The following is a 19,030-nucleotide window of genomic DNA, read 5'->3' on the forward strand; positions in this document are numbered from 1 at the left end:
AGGCTCTGCCCTGCAGGAACTTAGTCTGGAAATAGCTAGAGGAGACAGACAATCAAAATACAGTTGTAATTCACTTGTAGTGCTGTGAGGCAGGCAAGTACCTATTTCTGCAGAAACACAAGGAGAGGTACCTTTCCAATTAGAGGAGGTGTCATCTTCTAGGGCCAGTTGGAGCTAGTCTTGAAAGCACAGTCTCGACTGAGGGAAGCAGCAGCCTAGAGAAGGTTTGCGGTGGTGAGACAGTGTGATCTGTCTGTGGACTTGCAATGAGTTCAGGATGCCCAGAAGATAGGGTTTGAGGTAGAGGCTTGTTGAGAGATGAGTCAAGACAAAGAATTCAGACGTGTCCTATGCCATGCTAAGGAATTCGGATCTTAACCCAAGGGCAGTAGGGAACTATTGCAAGGTTTTAAATGAGAAATAACCCAGACAGCTCGACATTTTAGAACAATTAATCTTGGATTTAGTATAGAGTGTGGATTTTGTTTTGGGCAGATGAGAGTGAAGGAAGGGACATGAGTTAGGAGGCTATTACAGTAAATCAAACGACAGATCATACCACTAGGAAGGAGGGAAGAGAAATGAGTCTGCAGACAGAAAAAACAAGTTGCTGGCTTCCTGTTCTTTAACTTAACCTGCAGCTGCGAAGAGTCCAGCTGGCACTGATTCATTAGACTCGGGTTCTGTTATCTATGTTATATCCATCCCAGAATTGTTTCTGTTGTTTGGTTCTGACGGGACATTTTGAGTTTGGAGGACAAGGTTCTGGACTGGAAGCATTTGCTCTAGGAGCAAGTAAGTGTAGCCTTGGTAGTGGCAACCTGACTATAAACACTCACCCTTTGTGTGGCTTGTTTCACCTCTGTGTCAGGCGACCCAGAGTGATGACAAAAGGAACTGTGAGTTTCCCTGGTGTTGCGGTCTCTGTCTCGTGATCCTTCTGCCTTGGCTTCCCAGTGAGCAGCACACACACAAGGTAGCTTCAGATTCCATGGACACTGAGCAAAGTTCTTAGGGTTTCGGGTGAGTGATTAGCATTCCATCAGCAGGAGGTTGACCTCCTCTGGACTGTGGAGGGCAAAGTTAAAATTCACAGTTTACATGGGATTTAACTAAACTCTTGACATCGGGCACATGAGCATAATGACATAGATTTTTCTTGTCTGTAAAAAGGTTAGTAGAATAATTTTGTGGCAGTGTCAAATAGTTTTCATTAGTTGAAGAATGTTACTCAAGAGGCATTTACTCTTCTAAGAAAAACAGCAAAGATTAAAAAAATGTTTTCGGCCGCACTCAGTGGCATGCAGCATCTTAGTCCCCAGCCAGGGATTGAAACCATGTCCCCTGCATTGGAAGGCAAAGTCTTAACCACTGGACCTCCAGGGAAATCCCTGGTTTAAAACTAAGTATTAGAATGAAGAATTCCTGCTTTCCTGTACCTGCTTGAATCATACTTTTTTGGGTAAAGTACAGCATACATACAGAAGAGAAGAGAGTATAAAACATACAGAAAAGTTATAAACAGAACATCCATGTATCCATCATCCATATCAAGAAGTAGAATATTATTGTGAGCACCCCTGAAGCCCCATCCCTTTTTACAATCATTATTCTTCCACCCACCCCAGGTAACCACTGTTTTGCCATTTGTGGTAATCATTCTCTTTATGATTGTACATCCTCAGTTCAGTTCAGTTCAGTCGCTCAGTCGTGTCCAACTCTTTGCGACCCCATGAATCACAGCACGCCAGGCCTCCCTGTCTATCACCAACTCCCGAAGCTCACTCAAACTCATGTCCATCGTAGATAATATAATTTAATTTTGCATGTTTTTAATCACAATGTAAAAGAAATAATACATTCACTTTTATATTTGTGAGTAGCTATATGTTCATTCACTTTCTGCATGTAATTATTTTCCACTGTACCATTGTACCAGTTTACCCATTCTACTCTAGATGGCTGTTTGGATTGTCCTCTGTTGTAGATGTTACAGTGTTACTGTGAACATTCTTGTTATACTCACCCTGCTATGTAAGTGCAACTTTCTGAAGGAAAGGTAGATTTATAGAAATTGTTGTGTTGAGTTGTGATATATCTGCATATTTTCACTTTACTAGATTCTGTTTTCCATTGTGTTTACCAAAGTGGCCATAACAATTTAAATTATACCAACAGTGTGTGAGAGCTCCTGCTGCTCTGTAACTAGACACACGAAAATTTTTGCCAGTCTTGAGTGTAAAGTGATAAATCTTGTTGTGGTTTTGGTCTGCATTTCCTTGTTTATTAATGAAATTGAACACATTTCATAGGTTTATTGGTCATCTGATTTAGAGTTTTTTTAGTTCTCCACCTCTTTTCCCCCAAAGGGTTATTATATGTTCCGTTCCATCGCTCAGTCGTGTCCGACTCTTTGCGACCCCGTGGACTGTAGCCTACCAGGCTTCTCCGTCCATGGGATTCTCCAGGCAAGAATACTGGAGTGGGTTACCATTTCCTTCTCCAGGGGATCTTCCCGACCCAGGGATTGAACCCTGGTCTCCCGCATTGGAGGCAGACGCTTTAACCTCTGAGCCACCAGGGAAGTGACCTTAAAACTCCTCCTGCCCCTTACCTAAGGGAATGTGCTTAGGAGTATGGCAGAAATCTAGCTTGTAGGAAGGAGCCTAGATCCTTTCAACTTGTTTTCTCCTTTTTTCCCCAATCCATCTGGTGTTTAGGAAATTTCCTGGCATTTCACTGATCTCTCTTTCCTCTCTTCTCCTTCCTTTTTCCTGTTCCTAGACTCTGAAGAGACTCATGGCAGATGAGGTAAGGAAATTTTGTTCAGCATGTGCATGGCTCGTTTCCTACACCATGGTATTTGCCAGTTGCAATAACTGACTTTCTATAACTTATAAATGTGATATGGATTCTACTCTCAGGTCCTTCCAAAGCTTTTCTCTAACTCTTTGCTCTGTTTGATTTATTGCATGCATTTCCCTGGCATATTCACTGGCTTCCAAGGTTAGGCATGTTCTTTAAACTCCGAGCTGACTTGCTATCTGGATGTCACACATATCGTTGGAAGCCCCAGAATGCTTGCAGATACTAACTGTTATTTTCAAACAGGTAGTGCCAATAAGCTGCAGTTTATTGGTAGCTCTTTTTGAATTGAACACCTGTCCTTGTGGTTTGAGGAATGGTTGAGGTTGGTTGACAGAGAGATGGCATGTATAACCCTGAAGCCTGAAGTACAGTAGATTATATTCTTTGCGAAGAGGATTTTGAAGAATATATTTTGAACTTTTGCTGCTTGCATAACACGAGTGCTATGGAGTGTACAGAAGAAAGAAATAACAGTGGTTCCTGGTTTTAAGGCATTTCCTTGTTTCTTGTATATAACTTATATCAAAATCATGATCAGACTTAGCTCTCGAAGGGAGAGGTCCTCTGAGGATCTGACCACAGTTATTATTGGATAGCTGGAGGGAAGTGGCATTTTACTAAGCACTCCACATGTGAGGTGTTTTCAGTTCTGTGTTGCTCGAGGGCTTAGAAATGGCAGAGGAGCTAAATAAAGAGCAAAGTTCTCTTTTTTAGACAGGTTTCAAATTTTAGTGTTTCATTCCTCTTATCTTTGGATGAAGGTGAGAGTACAGAGTCAGTGTAGTAAATTAGATACAGGAAAGACTGGTTTCTCTTTTTCATGTCAGAAGAGCCTTGGAACTGCCCACAAACCAAAGGAACCATGGGTGTATAAGAGGCTAGAGGCTATTTGAGGTATGGCTTGTTGTGTAAATAAAAATGGGTCACTGCTAATACTTTTTTCTCTTTCTCAGCTGGAGAGATTTACCAGCATGAGAAGTAAGAAGGAGAAAGAAAAGCCCAATTCTGCTCATAGAAATTCTTCTGCATTTTATGGAGATGATCCCACAGCACAGTCATTGCAAGATGTTTCAGATGAGCAGGTTCTAGTACTCTTTGAACAGATGCTGGTAAGTTCCCCACCTCAAAACATTGCTTCTTCTTGAAAATGCTTTTATGGGCATGTTTGTTGTTTAGTCACTAAGTCGTGTCTGACTCTTTGAGACCTCCTGAACTGTACCTGCCAGGCTTCTCTGTCTATGGGATTGCCCAGGCAAGAATACTGGAGTGGTTTGCCATTTCCTTCTCCATTTATAGGCATGTTGGGCCCTTTTTCATGCACAGCCCTCCTTAATTAGCCCTTAATTTAAAAAAACCCCTCTAGGTTTAATAGAGAAGTTAATAGCAGCTCCATTAATGAAGGGACTAAATATACAGGCACCAGTCCGTAGATTGGAATCTGTGAATTAGGCTTAGAAATATCTGATCACTGACCACTTTGTTAATCTCTTTTAGCCCAGCAGCACTTAAGCCACAAAGATACAGAGTGGGCCAACTCATTTGGTAGTGTGATGACAGCCAGAGTAGATAAAGATTTAAAACATTCATTTAACGTGAATTCATTTAACATGAATTAACAAAAGCAGTTCCCGTCTTTTGATGGGGAGCTCGTGGTTTATAATATAAATGGCATTATTTTAAGAGAGGGATAACTTAGGTATGGTATTAGGTTTTTTTTTCTTTTTGCAGCTTGAGGCAGTTGTAAAATAACTTAATGTAGCTTTTTGCAACTGTGTATTCTATAGTATTTTTTTCATTTGGTGAAATTTTAACTGTTAATGTTTTTGGCATTGTGCTTATTTTTAAGTTTTTTTTTTTTTTTAATTTTGAAAATAGAAAATAAAGAAGCAACAGAGAGGCAAAGGATACCCAAAGTTGCTTTCTTTAGAGAAGCTAAACTCATGCTAATAGATAAATCTTTGGCATAGTTAGCAAGAGAAAGAAAGAAACTATAATGAAAATTAGACCACAGTTACAAAAGAAGTTTGCCAATAATCTTGACAATGTAAATTACTTAGAAAAATAAAGTTCACAGAATAGATTCAAGAAGAAATACACAATTTGTTTAATCCTATTAAAATAAATTAATTTGAATCAGCAGTCAACAATTTAACCACTGGGAGAAGCAGCAACAACAAAAACTGTGATAACACAATGAAAACGAAAGTCACCAAACAAACAAAGCAATATGATCCTATAATATATTAACAGGATTATTTTGAAGGAGGAAACAGACAGAACAGGCTCCATCTTGAAAGCAGGACTCCATCTTGGGCTGGACTGTGGACTTTGAGCTATATGCCCAGTATCTATGGAAATGACATACCAACTGGAAAACCAGGCCCCCAGAAGGAAGAGTCCCAGGGCTCATACCTAGACTTCCCATCACCTAAAAGAATATCCTAATTATCTGTGTAACCAAATAGAATTATACATTCTATTATGCTTTTTGGGGTATGACCACAGGCCTGTTTATAATTGTCCACTGTTAACTACCTAGGCCTAAGGCTTGTGAATCTTGGGTTAACTTTGATTGTATCTTTCTTTTCCTTTGTTCAGACTAGTTTCAGGGAATTTGGGGAGGTGAGTTTGGGCATGTACACTTGGGGTATATAATGTCTTCATAAAAACTGGTCGGGGTCCTTGGATAAGAGTAGACTCTGCCTTGGGCCTGCCAGGTGTATTAAAGTGCACTCCACTATCAAAAAAAATAAAATAAAACATTCACAACAGAATCTCTGCAAAGAAGACGTGGAAAGGCGTCATTTGCCCAAGGTCTTCTGTTTAGTGGTAAATCTGGAAAGAGAATTCTGATGTTATAATCATTAAAAGACCTTTAAAGATTGGGGCTGAGGTCAGTTCAGTAGTAAACCATGCGTGGATGACACTGACTTTGCTGCCCGCAGTGAGGACTACTGAGTGACGACACTCAGTGAATGTACACTAATGCTAAGCGTTGCGAAGTTTTGAGTACATGCATATACGGTTTCATGAGACCTATGGATTAACTTGGATTTACAATCTCAGCTTCAATTAGAGACTAGTGGCAAGTCTGTTCTGTTGTTCTGTTCTTGGATTTACAATCTCAGCTTCAATTAGAGACTAGTGGCAAGTCTAACTAAGTTAAAAGCATGGGTTTAAAACCCTTAATACAGGGCCTGGTACCTGTGGTAGTAAACCCTCAACCAGTACTATTATTATTACTTTTCACTGAAGCTTTCAGTTTGTCTCATAATAATCCAAGTGTGTTAAGAGTCTAAGAGTATGGTCTTTCAAGACAATCTCTTAGGGGCTTTGGATTGCAAATTTAGATATCTTCAGGGCAAGGGGAGGTAGCATAAATAAGTTAAGGGCTACATAAGAGATGATAAGAAGGAAAAGAGACTGCAGAAAAATGAACACTTGGTGTTTTTGTTAAAAGCCAGCCACAGTTCACTTCCAGGTTTTGTAGCATTCCTATTGGAATGTAGTTCCAGATGTTTCTATTTTTCAAGAAGCCAGAAATCTGTACGTTTTAAAAAAACAGCAAAAATTGTTTTTTAAAAAACAAATAGCATTCAGATTTCCCTAACAAGGTCATTAAAAAATTTTTTTTGTCTGAACTATAGATTTTCCTCCCTCTCTTTTATCCTTCCTATTGCTATAAAAAGTTTCTTGAAGAAGCTGTTTGACTTTCACAGTTTTCTCTCATCTTAAATTTGCTGATTGTATCCCTTAGGGCTAGAAATTTATGTTTTTTATGAAGTCTCTCAAATTTAAAATGTTGAAATTTATAGAAGACAAAGCATACTTAGAAATTTTAAAAGACAAAGCATGCTTCACCTTTGGGTCTTATTCAGCCTCAGGGCTACTATTTTGCAACTTTTCTGTTCAGTTTATCTGTAAAAGGAGGAAGAAAGCACCAGAAATTGAGTCAGAAAAAAGTCAGATTACTATTACAGTTTGGTGGTGGTGATTCCTTCACACATCACACACATACACATGGAGAAGAAATTGAATATTTCCACTTTTTCCTCCTGTACGTTCCCGTTTTAAGTAATATTCTGGACTTGTTAGGGTTGAACTTCTGCTCACAGAGATAGGAGGCTCAGACAGATGGTTTCATATGTAACAGGCTCAAGCAGAGCCTTTCTCCTGATAACACACTCCAGATTATGTCTGTTGAGGGAATTTGTCGGTTTCCAGTTTGTTCTTCATGGAAGAATTTGTCCAGGGACTTAGTTAACCAGGAGTAATGGTGTTTAGGCCTAGAGTGGGACAGATTTTGCTGGTGTTTGAATGGTGCCAGTGGTCCAGTGCTTCAGCCTGAAGAAATTACTAAAGTCCATCCCAAGCGCAGAAAATGTTAATGCTATGTTTGCTTTTCTTTCAATAACACCAAGTAAGTTTTCCCTCTATATTGAGAGTCCATTTTTGTTAGAAAATTTAAGTGTATGTATATAAAAATGTCTGTTGGGATTTATTCTAAAATGTTAACCATATTTATCCCTGAGGAATTCCCATCACCTGTAATAGCTTAAGTCTCTAGGGGTCAGGAAAATTTCTTTATTCAGTAAGCATTTAGTGTGTTCATCTCTTCACTAAGTATACTAAATATGAAACACTCAAACTTGTAAGGAATTCAAAGCAATTTTCCCCCTTTTTTTCTCCTGCTACTAGCTGGATATGAACCTGAACGAGGAGAAACAGCAACCTTTGAGGGAGAAGGACATTATCATCAAGAGAGAGATGGTGTCCCAGTACTTGCACACCTCCAAGGCTGTGAGTCCTGCATGACATGGAGACTGTGCCCTTATCTTGGCCATGTTTGTTTTGCTATTTTCATAGAACATTTTATGTCCACGTCAGTTCTATTTCATTCTTTTATGTAAACTTACTCGTTTTTTACCTTCACTGGAGTTACTTTTCTTACATACTTTTGCCTAATTCAGTCATCATAAAGTATGTATGAGTAATGGGAAGGAAGTTCTGAGTCTCCTGGGTCTGTGGTATGTATGATGGGCGTCTGCCCTCATACTGTTTAAATGGTATTAACTAATACTAGTCCAATTTATGACTGAGTCCAGTGTTTACTGACCTCTATTTGCTTCTTTCCAGGGCATGAGCCAGAAGGAGAGCTCTAGGTCAGCCATGATGTACATTCAGGAGTTGAGGTCAGGCTTGCGGGATATGCCTCTGCTCAGCTGCCTGGAGTCCCTTCGTGTCTCCCTCAACAACAACCCTGTCAGGTAAGGATTCTCAGGTGGAAACAGGAGTAAGAGCCTGCTGTAGAATTCGCTGGTGGAGGTTAGAGAGCAGAGGAGTCAGGGAAGTATGAGAATGTTCTGGATTGGGAGTAAGAAGTTTCCAGGATACACTTTATTTTGGTGGATAAGAATATATTGATTTGATATTGCATTGTCTTTGTTCCTTACAGTTGGGTCCAAACATTTGGTGCTGAGGGCCTGGCCTCCTTATTGGACATCCTTAAACGACTTCATGATGAGAAGGAGGAGACTGCTGGGTGAGGACTTCCAAGTCTTGTCATCTTCTAGGTGGAGGGTAGTAGAGGACTTGGCTGTTTGCTGTACAGGAGGAAGTGGCATAAATGTAAAGTTAGGACTAGGACATTATATGTTAGCTGAGAATGGGGTTTATCGTGGAGGTGACTGGAGGATGAATAATTATTATAGGTACATGAAAAGGAAGAGGAACTTAAATTTCTCAGTATATACCACATATGATTGTGCGTCTCCCAATACAGGTTCTCATCCAGTCTGGAAATGGGGTCTGATTAGTCCATACCTCTCCTGTGATCTGGTCTGGGTCATATCTCATTTGGAAATATGTGTGATCAGTTTGAGACTAACTTTATGATGGTCTTCAGGGTTGAAATAATTCTTGCACTGACTTAAGTTAGGCTTTCTTGAAACCACCCAGTGTGGTTTCTCTACTTCCTGGGATCTTTGCAAAGCAAAACACAGGTCCTGTGCCTCCTGAACCTTTGGTGTAGATGAGGCAAGCAATAATAGATAGGATGCTATTGTGATAGAATTTAACCCTTAGGAGCCTACTAGGAGTTAAAGGGGAGATTTTAATATAATACTTAATTCTTGGTTAATGAGACAATTAGCCAGTGGTTCTTTTCTTCAGCTATCTCTTTTTGCCAGTGTTTCAGGACAAAGTGCTGTGTAATAGAATTTACTCAGCTACTAGTTGGGAGTGTTTTTAAGACTCTTGTTTATAATTGAAAACTCAGTGAGAGAGAGGTGTAGAATAAAGGGACTTCACTAATTATGTCCTCTACACACAGAGGCTATGACAGCCGTAACAAGCATGAGATCATTCGCTGCTTGAAAGCTTTTATGAATAACAAGGTAAGGTTGTTCCCATTCTCATTCTGACTCCCATCATGACCCATGTTCTTGCTCTTCTGTTGGCAAACTCAAAAAAGAAGGACCTAGAAATACAAGGTTCAAGGCTTCTAGCTTTCCCTTTTAGTATTGTAACTTTTGATTACCACATACACATACTGTTATGTTTCTTTTTCCTCAGTTGTAATGTCTATTTCAGAGGAAGGGCTTAATTTTCTTCTTCTGTTTATACTTTTCTTAATTATTAGATTTCCTGACCTACAGTTATTAATTTTTGGAAGGTTTACTTTATTCTCTAATATTTTGTCCCCTGTATGTTCCTACTGTAGAATATTTCCTTTCTCTTTTTTTTTTTTTCTGTTTAGTATTTAAATCTAGGGAGCCTTCAATGATTTGTTCCTGGGTGCAAATCTGTCTTCCTGACTGTTCAATTTTATTATAATTATTCTATTGGCTTGTGGGGGCATTGAAAAGAAACATAAGAGTCAGTTTTTATTCTTGGAAGACATAGAATTCTATTGTGTCTGCTCAGTTCAGTTCAGTTTCTCAGTCGTGTCCAACTCTTTGCGATCCCATGGACTACAGCTCTTCCCTGTCCATCACCAACTCCCAGAGTTTACTCTTTTCCAGGGCATCTCATCCTCTGTCCCCTTCTCCTCCTGCCTTCAATCTTTCCCAGCATCTTTTCAAATGAGTCAACTCTTCACATCAGGTGACCAAAGTATTGGAGTTTCAGCTTCAACATCAGTCGTTCCAGTGAACACTCAGGACTGATGTCCCCCAGGATGGACTGGTTGGATCTCCTTGCAGTCCAAGGGACTCTCAAGAGTCTTCTCCAACACTACAGTTCAAAAGCATCAATTCTTCGCCACTCGGCTTTCTTTATAGTCCAACTCTCACATCCATAAATGACCACTGGAAAAACCATAGCCTTGACTAGACGGACCTTTGTTGGCAAAGTAATGTCTCTGCTTTTTAATGTCTCTGTCTAGGTTGGTCATAACTTTGCTTCCAAGGAGTAAGCATCTTTTTATTTCATGGCTGCAATCACCATCTGCAGTGATTCTGGAGACCCCAAAAAATAAAATCTGTTACTGTTTCCACTGTTTCTTCATCGATTTGCCATGAAGTGATGGGACCGGATGCCATGATCTTAGTTTTTTGAATGTTGAGCTTTAAGCCAACTTTTTCACTCTCCTCTTTCACTTTCATCAAGAGATTCTTTAGCTTTTCTTCACTTTCTGCCATCAGGGTGGTGTCATCTGCATATCTGAGGTTATTGATATTTCTCCTGGCAATCTTGATTCCCACTTGTGCTTCATCTGGCCCAGCATTTCTTATGATGTACTCTGCATATAAATTAAATAAGCAGGGTGACAATATACAGCCTTGACGTACTCCTTTCCCAATTTGGAACCAGTCTGTTGTTCTGTGTCCAGTTCTAACTGTTGCTTCCTGACCTGCATACAGATTTCGCAAGAGGTAGGTCAGGTGGTCTGGTATTCCCATCCCTTTCAGAATTTTTCACAGTTTATTGTGATCCACACAGTCAAAGGCTTTGGCATAGTCAGTAAGGCAGAAATAGATGTTTTTCTGGAACTCTCTTTGATTTTTCGGTGAACCAGTGGATGTTGGCAATTTGATCTCTGGTTCCTCTGCCTTTTCTAAAACCAGCTTGAACATCTGATAATTCACAGTTCACGTATTGAAGCCTGGCTTGGCGAATTTTGAGCATTACTTGTTGTGTCTGCTAGAAAATTATTTTTCCTATGCTCATTTCTGTTTAGCTATTTTGGGAAGTATGTTCTATCCTGTATTAGTTTGCTAGGGTTGCTAGAACATAGTACTACAAACCAGGTGTCTTAAACAACAGATGTTCATTTACCTCACAGCTCTAAAGGCTGTAAGTCCAAGATCAGGGTGTCAGCAGGATTGGTTCCTTCTGAAGGCTGCGAGGGAGAGTGTGTCCCATGCTTCTCGCCTAGCTTCTGGTGTCTCGCTGGCAACCTTTGAGATTCCTTGACTTGTATGTGCATCACCCAGTCTCTGTCTCTGAGTTCACGTGGTGTTCTCCCTGTTTGCCTACATTTCCTCTTTTTATAAAGACAACAGTTATATTGGGTTAAGGACCCACCCTACTATGGTCTGACCTCATGGTAATCTGACTACATCTGCCTGTGGCCCTATTTCCAAATAAGGTTACAATCTCAGGTACTAGGGGTTAGGGCTTCAACATACAGATTTTGGGAGGAATACCATTCAACCCATAACAACTCATAAATTTGTCCCTGGTTAGGTGTTCTCATCTTTAAGCCTCCCTTTTCTGTTTTTGTCCTCCTAGTTTGGAATCAAGACCATGTTGGAGACAGAAGAAGGAATTCTGCTGCTGGTCAGAGCCATGGATCCTGCTGTTCCCAACATGATGATTGATGCTGCTAAGCTGCTGTCTGCTCTCTGTATCCTCCCACAGCCAGAGGACATGTATGTGGCTGGAATGATTTCTCTTTTCTGTTTTCTTTTTTATCATCTTCCTTAGTCTTGAGGAATATTGAGTTGCTTGGGTGTCCACTTACTCTTAAATACTAGGTAAGACTATATTTCTTCACACTGTGAAGTGTAAAGTGAACACTGTGAATCATAGTATTTCAGAACGTTTGTTAAGAGAAGGAGGCTGTTCTGCATGTACTGCTGGTTATCAAAGGTACAGCAGAATGCTCCCGAGATCTCCAGTAATGTCTGTATTGTCTAGGACAAGGGTTTCTTTTTACATTTTTTAAAATTCAGAAATAACACAAGATTATTTTAAAAATCCGAACAACACAAAAATGTATGAAGTGAAGTTCAACAATGTCATCCCTTTGGCAAACCCTGTTCTACAGAGGTGATCACAGTTAATGGTATGGTGCAGTCTCATGGATCATTTTCTAGTGTAGACAAATATACTAAGTTATAACATACCTTCCACTCCAAAAGATAGTATCTTAGAATTAAGGAAAGGTGGCTCTAGTGGTAAAGAATCCACCTGCCAATGAGGAGATGCTAGAGACACTTCCCCCTGGGTTGGGAAGATCCCCTGGAATAGGAAATGGCAACCTGCTCCAGTATTCATGCCTGGAAAATTCCATGGATGGAGGAGCCTGGTGGGCTACAGTCCATGGGACTGCGAAGAGTTGGACATGACTGAGCACACATAACGTGTATTCTTTGTACAATATATATATATATATAACTTCATATTTATGTAGTTATGTTGGGTAGATTTTCTAGGAGTAGGCCAATGTTACCAGCATTAAAAATTGGTACTGTTAAATGCCTCTCCAAGAGTTGACCAATTTATACGCCCTAGAACAGGGGTCTTAATTTGGTAAATATGGATAGGTGTGTAGGGCTGGATTTTTAGGGAGTGCATTTTTCTGAAGAGATGGTCCTTAGTTTCCTGGTGATCTGGCCTCTGCTCTATATGATAAGAAGAATATAAGCAATCCAGAATGTTGATATTGTCTGTTTCCTAACTGATCTATGTTTACCATAATCTGTGTAATCTTACCTGACCAGAGCACCTGACCAATTCTCCCCCTTTCCTCACTCTTGGGCAGGAATGAAAGGGTTTTGGAGGCGATGACAGAAAGAGCTGAAATGGATGAGGTGGAACGTTTTCAGCCACTGCTGGATGGATTAAAAAGTGGGACCTCCATTGCTCTCAAGGCATGTATACCTGTGAAACGGCCCACAAGTAGAATTCAAGATAGAAAGACTGAAGTTCATTTGACCTTTTAAAAGAACACATGGAGTGGTTGCCAATAATGTATTTTATATTTCACAGTTCTTTCTAAATGGAAAATGGTTACTCTAAAAAGCAGAGAAAGAACTGTTTTCCTCATTACGAGGTGGAAAAAAGGCATGGTATTTATTTACAAGCTAGGAAAACCAAGGCCTAGAACAAATTACAGTTTCAAATCCCCAGAATTCTTTAGACCTCTGAGCTCTCTGGACCTGTGTTTAAACCAGATTATTTTGCTGTAGCAGAAAATCATTCTTGTCATTTTTGTACTGCATCTTCTAGGTAATATTTGGGGGTCTCAGAATGCATGTAAAGAGAATGGATCTTGATCTCTAGGAGTTAACACTGACACAGCTGCTGAATTTTCTTATCTTAGGTGGGATGCCTACAGCTCATCAATGCTCTCATCACACCAGCTGAAGAACTTGACTTCCGAGTTCACATCCGAAGTGAACTGATGCGCTTGGGGCTGCACCAGCTGTTGCAGGTGAGAGGCAGCTCTTCATTAGAAAGGCTGGGCTGGTTCCTCCTGTTCCTATAGCCCCACCATCCCTGGGATAATTTCCATTTTTTTTTTTTTTTTTGATAACTTCCATTTTCAGTTTAAAAACCAGGTCAAGGGAGTTTCCTGGTGGTGTACTGGTTAGGATTCAGCACTTTCACTGCTGTGGCCTGGGTTCAGTTCCTGGTTAGGCAACCATGGCAGGTCATGCAGTATGGCCAAACAAACCAAAAAAACAGGGTGAAAGGTTTGGGTTTCTAGCCAGCATCAGGTACTTCTGGGTTCCCTGACCTATACTTCTGACGTTGACAGGACCTTCGAGAGATTGAAAATGATGATATGAGAGTGCAACTTAATGTATTTGATGAACATGGAGAAGAAGATTCCTATGACCTGAAGGGACGGCTGGATGACATTCGAATGGAGATGGAATATCCTTTTACTGACTGGGTTGAAGACAGACAAGACATTCGGTTGTTTTCAGTTATAGATCCCTGTATGGAGTTGATGATCAGAAGAGAGCATTAGTCCTATCATCTTAGTAGATAAGGCAGCTGTCTTTTGATTGCTGTGGATTTATTTACCTCAGCATGGACTCGAGAAGTTGGGAAAGGTCATCTGAGGGTTGCTCAGCATGGAAGCAGCCATCATAGTTAGTATAGATCTCCTGGAACACAATAGCTTAGCTTATGAAGATGTGGAACTGGTTTTGGAATGACATAGGCCAGTCAGGGAATAGGGCTGTAACTTGTATGTGCCCCTGAGACTGACATGGGGAATAATTTGGTTACCTATCGATATTTTCCACAAGTGACTTTGAGGCCCTTACCTTTTTCTTTCTGTCTATTGCTCGATTTTCAAGCCAAGTACTAGGCATTTTGTTTCTGCGTATAGTACCACTATACACAGGACTCACTATAGGACTCACTGGTCCTCTGGCCAAAGGCAGTTTACACAGCTTAAAGTTTAGGCCAGGGTGTACAGGAGGAACAGCTGTTAGAATAGAAGTGGCATCTGTTCCTTTTCACGAGAGTTGTCAAGCTACCTGTCAGACATATTTTCTAAGTATATTCTTTCCTTAACCTCTTCTCCTTTTCCACTGACTTCAGTGAAGTCTTCCAGATTCTCTTAAACACAGTGAAGGATTCAAAGGCAGAGCAGTACTTCCTGTCCATCCTGCAGCACTTACTCTTAGTCCGAAATGACTATGAGGCCAGGTGAGATGGTATACCTTTGGGGAGATTAATCTGAACCTAAATGGAGAGAGCAAAATTCAAGCGAACTGCCCTCTTTCACAGGGGGTTGAAGGCGATAGCCAAGGAAGGCAGCAGTATAAAGTTCTTTCATGTTGGAACATGAGATTCAAGCCATAGACTAGAGATTCAGCAATAGTACTGTCTGTCACAGGCAGGGTCTAGCTTGAATTTTAGATGGAAAAGGATTTGCACTAGGAGACAGATGGCAAGAAGTTTTGACTCTGTGAAGTAGATGTGCATAGCTGATATGGAAGAGGGGGATTTCTTAGCACGGCAGCAGTACTCCGTTAATTTTATGAAAAAGTCTTTTCCAGGACATTTATCCTCAGGTCCTTCTATTGTCAAAGCAGTTTACCTTTCTTGATCCTGAATACCAAAATTATATTTTGGTTTTCCATTAATAACCTTGTTTTGTTTCTTCTGTAGACCGCAGTACTATAAGTTGATTGAAGAATGTGTTTCTCAGATAGTTCTGCATAAGAACGGGGCTGATCCTGACTTCAAGTGCCGGCACCTCCAGATTGATATTGAGGGACTGATTGGTAAGTGTATTCATCTATTTGGTTCCGTGAAACATTGCTTCCACCTTTCATTTTCCATCTTTCTTTCAGTGAAGATTTCAGAGAAGGTACTTTCCTAGCCCATGGGTATTTCCATTTTCACTCTTTCTTAGGTGATTTAACAATATCTTTGCTAGGAATATACAGGCCTTTAGTTTATTTCCATAAAATTCTAAAAATTTATCCCTTCTCATACACCTCCCCACCTTTTGAAGGGACTTCAGGTATTGTCTCTTAACTCCTGCTGGTCCCAGAGATTCATAAGTACTACTTGTAGGCATTCTCTGTGCCACCCAGCATGGTGGCCATACTGTGTAACAGGCACTCAGAAATTATATGTTGAACTTAGCTGAAAGTTCCATTTCTTTGTCTCATACAGAACATTAAGAAGGATAAGAAAAATAACCAAAGGGCAGTCTTTGCTCCTTTTGTTTATATGGAAGGGCTTAGTGAGAGGGGCAGGGGAGAACTGGGAACTTGACTTCCTGACTCTTTGCCTTCTTTTTAGACCAAATGATTGATAAAACAAAGGTGGAGAAATCAGAAGCCAAAGCTACGGAGCTGGAAAAAAAGGTATGTATGAGAGATCAAAAATAATTGAGCTATATCTTTCTTTCTTTGTTAAAGGGTTTTGATTTTTCCGACATGTGACGCAGTTACCCATGATATTTTGGAAGCATTCAGCACACAATAGCAGTTCCTTGGGGAAACCTTTCTGGTGTAGGTTATTCAGTGGAGAACGTGTGGTCATGGTATAGATGTGATCATGAGGAGCTGCACAGTTCATGGGCCCCTGAGAAGGAGGAAGACAGGTGGAACTCTCATAGAATGTTGTCAGCACTTGGGTTTGCTTGATGTCTCAGGCTTCTTAGCCATAGAATAATAGAACCTGGTATATGTCTGAATTCTTTTTCTCTTTGATTGCGGACTCCTATCATTGATGCCTTTTTGACCCTTGAGACTGTTGGGCTTGTGCGCCTTCGCTGTCCTGGCTAAATGTCCTGAGAATCTTGGTGGTGGTGGCTTTGTTAAAATCACTCCCAAGTTAGGTAGTCTATGGAAATAATCCCTGGCTTCCCACTCCTTTAACCTCGCTTTTAAGGTCACAATCATGGTGGCCTGTTTTCCCAGGCATTCCTTGGGTCAGTGAGCTCAACAGATCAAGGATTAACACAAAACAGTAAATTATGGGGAATAATACTGGGCTTTTGCTGAGATGGAGAACCTGATTTCTTTCTCTTCTAGCTGGACTCCGAGTTAACAGCTCGACATGAGCTCCAGGTGGAAATGAAAAAGATGGAAAGTGACTTTGAGCAGAAGCTCCAGGATATTCAGGGAGAAAAGGATGCATTGGATTCTGAAAAGCAAAAAATCGCCACGGAGAAACAGGACCTGGAAGCAGAAGTGTCTCAGCTCACAGGAGAGGTAATGTCCGAACAGGGAAGGCATAGTAACCTGTGACTGCCATCAGCAGCTTCAGGATGAGCCTGTGTTGGAGCAGGACTCTGTCATCTTACAACTTGGAAGAGTTCAGATACTAATAGGTAATCTAGTCAGGTGGTGCATATTCTTTAAATCATGAACTGTTTGGGGGATAAGTAATACGTAAGATAGACGATTTGGAGAATACAGAACAACACAAAGAATAAAATGAGTCACAGAACTACCCAGAGATAAAGATAATATTTCTGGTAATTTAGAAATAGTCTAGTAAATTTAGGAGTAAATACTAAATAAACTGTTCTATTTACTAATTTTCTCTTACTTTAGTCATCTCTGGACAGATCTATGCCTACATAGTCTCTCTGCAGTTATAGATATTTCTATGATCTGTGATACCTGATAACTTGATCACTTTATGTGGTTATATTACTACATTTATAGCACATATGTTAATTATATAACTAGAATATTTGGATTACTTGATCTTTGCAATTTCTGATCAAAGGGAGAGTTCAACATAAACTTTGAAGTTGCCTTCTTAATGCAAAGCGTACTGAACTAAGAACATGAATATCTGAATTCTAGTTTTGTCTCTGTTGCTAAGTAGCTCTGTGACTTTAGGTAGAGCCTATCAACGAACTGTTTTCACTCCCTTCATGTGTAAAATGAGAAGTTTGGATCAAGTAATTTCTTAGGTTCTTTCCAGTGGTCCCTGAAGTGGAGTGAGACATTCCTCTTGGTGGTATTTCTGCAGGTCGCCAAGCTGTCCAAGGAACTGGAAGATGCCAGGAAAGAAGTGGCTTCTCTCTCCACTGCAGTTACTGCTGTAGCACCTCCTAGCAGTGCTACTGTTACCCCTGCCCCTCCTTTCCCTGGTGACTCTGGGCCCACACCCCCTCTTCCTGAGGCCAGGGTCAGCCCTCCTCCACCACCTCCTGCTCCTCCTCTACCTGGGTGTGCTTTCATCTCCCCACCTGGGGGTTCTAGCATCCCTCCTCCTCCCCCTTTGCCTGGAGGTGTTGGCATCCCCCCACCCCCTCCTCCCCCTTTGCCTGGAGGTGTTGGCATCCCCCCACCCCCTCCTCCTCCTTTGCCTGGAGGTGTTGGCATCCCCCCACCCCCTCCTCCTCCTCTGCCTGGAGGTGTTGGCATCCCCCCACCCCCTCCTCCCCCTTTGCCTGGAGGTGTTGGCATCCCCCCACCTCCTCCTCCCCTGCCTGGGGTTCCTGGCATCCCCCCACCCCCTCCTCCCTTGCCTGGAGGACCAGGAATGATACCTCCCCCTCCCCCTTTTCCTGGTGGAATCCCTCCACCCCCTCCATTTCCTGGAGGCCCTGGCATTCCTCCACCTCTCCCTTTTGGAGTTCCTGCAGCCCCAGTTCTGCCATTTGGATTAACCCCAAAGAAACTTTACAAGCCAGAGGTTCAGCTCCGGAGGCCAAACTGGTCCAAGGTGAGAATTTCTGTCCATCTCTTCATTAGTAGATTAAAAAAAAAAACCCTTCAGCTTCCTACTTTGTGTTTTGTGCATGGTTGGACTCCCCTTTCTTATGGTTCATGTCTGTGTGTCTTCAAGTTCCACTCATGCACATGTTTATTCAGCAGATAATAGACATACCCTGCATGCCAGATATCACTTGGGAGAGTTCTTGGAGCCTGTACTCTGCTAGAAAACCTAAACTTATCCTACAGTTAATGTTTTTTGCCCTTTTCAGTGAGGATATGAGTGCCATGATACCGCACAGTTTGATAATAGTCATTTCACTGATCTGCGAGGTACTGATAATTTTACTGATCCAAAAGTCATAGATTTATGGGTAGAGCCCCGTACCACCTCTGCCCACCCAGTAAATGAGTTACACAGGATATGATTGCACAGGTATGGTGTGTGTTTGAGACCCTTATGATTCTACATCAGTCCTTTGCTTTTGGAAACCAAGTGAAAATAAAGGAACTTAGGGATTTGTTCATAAAATGAACGAATTTGGTACATTTAGCCACATTTATGGGGAAAGTGTAATGTAAAGCAAGGGAAGATGTAAAATAAAGACTTATTGCTTCTAAAAGTAGAGGATTTGTGGTTAGGAGGAGGATAAACAGCATATCTGAGTCTAGTATCTGAATAAACACCGATAAATACACACGCTCGAATCATTGTCTGGTCCACCACAAAGAGCATGGCTGTTCTCTGTCCCAGGTTAGTCTCACTCTAGGAAGATGTTGACAGT

At 41.0% G+C, this 19,030-nt stretch overlaps 1 protein-coding gene across 1 annotated transcript in view; it reads left to right on the forward strand.

The window, feature by feature from the left end:
* The window catches only part of DIAPH1 (diaphanous related formin 1), a 118,269-nt gene that overhangs the window by 29,062 nt on the left and 70,177 nt on the right, over positions 1–19,030 (forward strand). The window contains exons 2-16 of the mRNA XM_088838609.1: positions 2,785–2,811; positions 3,822–3,977; positions 7,567–7,668; positions 8,005–8,135; positions 8,324–8,410; positions 9,200–9,263; positions 11,602–11,741; positions 12,857–12,965; positions 13,418–13,528; positions 13,856–13,974; positions 14,644–14,760; positions 15,226–15,341; positions 15,868–15,932; positions 16,605–16,784; positions 17,557–18,255. Coding sequence (XP_088694735.1) covers positions 2,785–2,811; positions 3,822–3,977; positions 7,567–7,668; positions 8,005–8,135; positions 8,324–8,410; positions 9,200–9,263; positions 11,602–11,741; positions 12,857–12,965; positions 13,418–13,528; positions 13,856–13,974; positions 14,644–14,760; positions 15,226–15,341; positions 15,868–15,932; positions 16,605–16,784; positions 17,557–18,255 — 2,223 coding nt within the window. The remainder of the gene's footprint in view (positions 1–2,784; positions 2,812–3,821; positions 3,978–7,566; positions 7,669–8,004; positions 8,136–8,323; positions 8,411–9,199; positions 9,264–11,601; positions 11,742–12,856; positions 12,966–13,417; positions 13,529–13,855; positions 13,975–14,643; positions 14,761–15,225; positions 15,342–15,867; positions 15,933–16,604; positions 16,785–17,556; positions 18,256–19,030) is intronic.

Source organism: Moschus berezovskii, chromosome 8 (genome assembly GCF_049115385.1).
Source record: "Moschus berezovskii isolate FMDL1 chromosome 8, NW_MosBer_1.0, whole genome shotgun sequence".
Taxonomy (NCBI): domain Eukaryota; kingdom Metazoa; phylum Chordata; class Mammalia; order Artiodactyla; family Moschidae; genus Moschus; species Moschus berezovskii.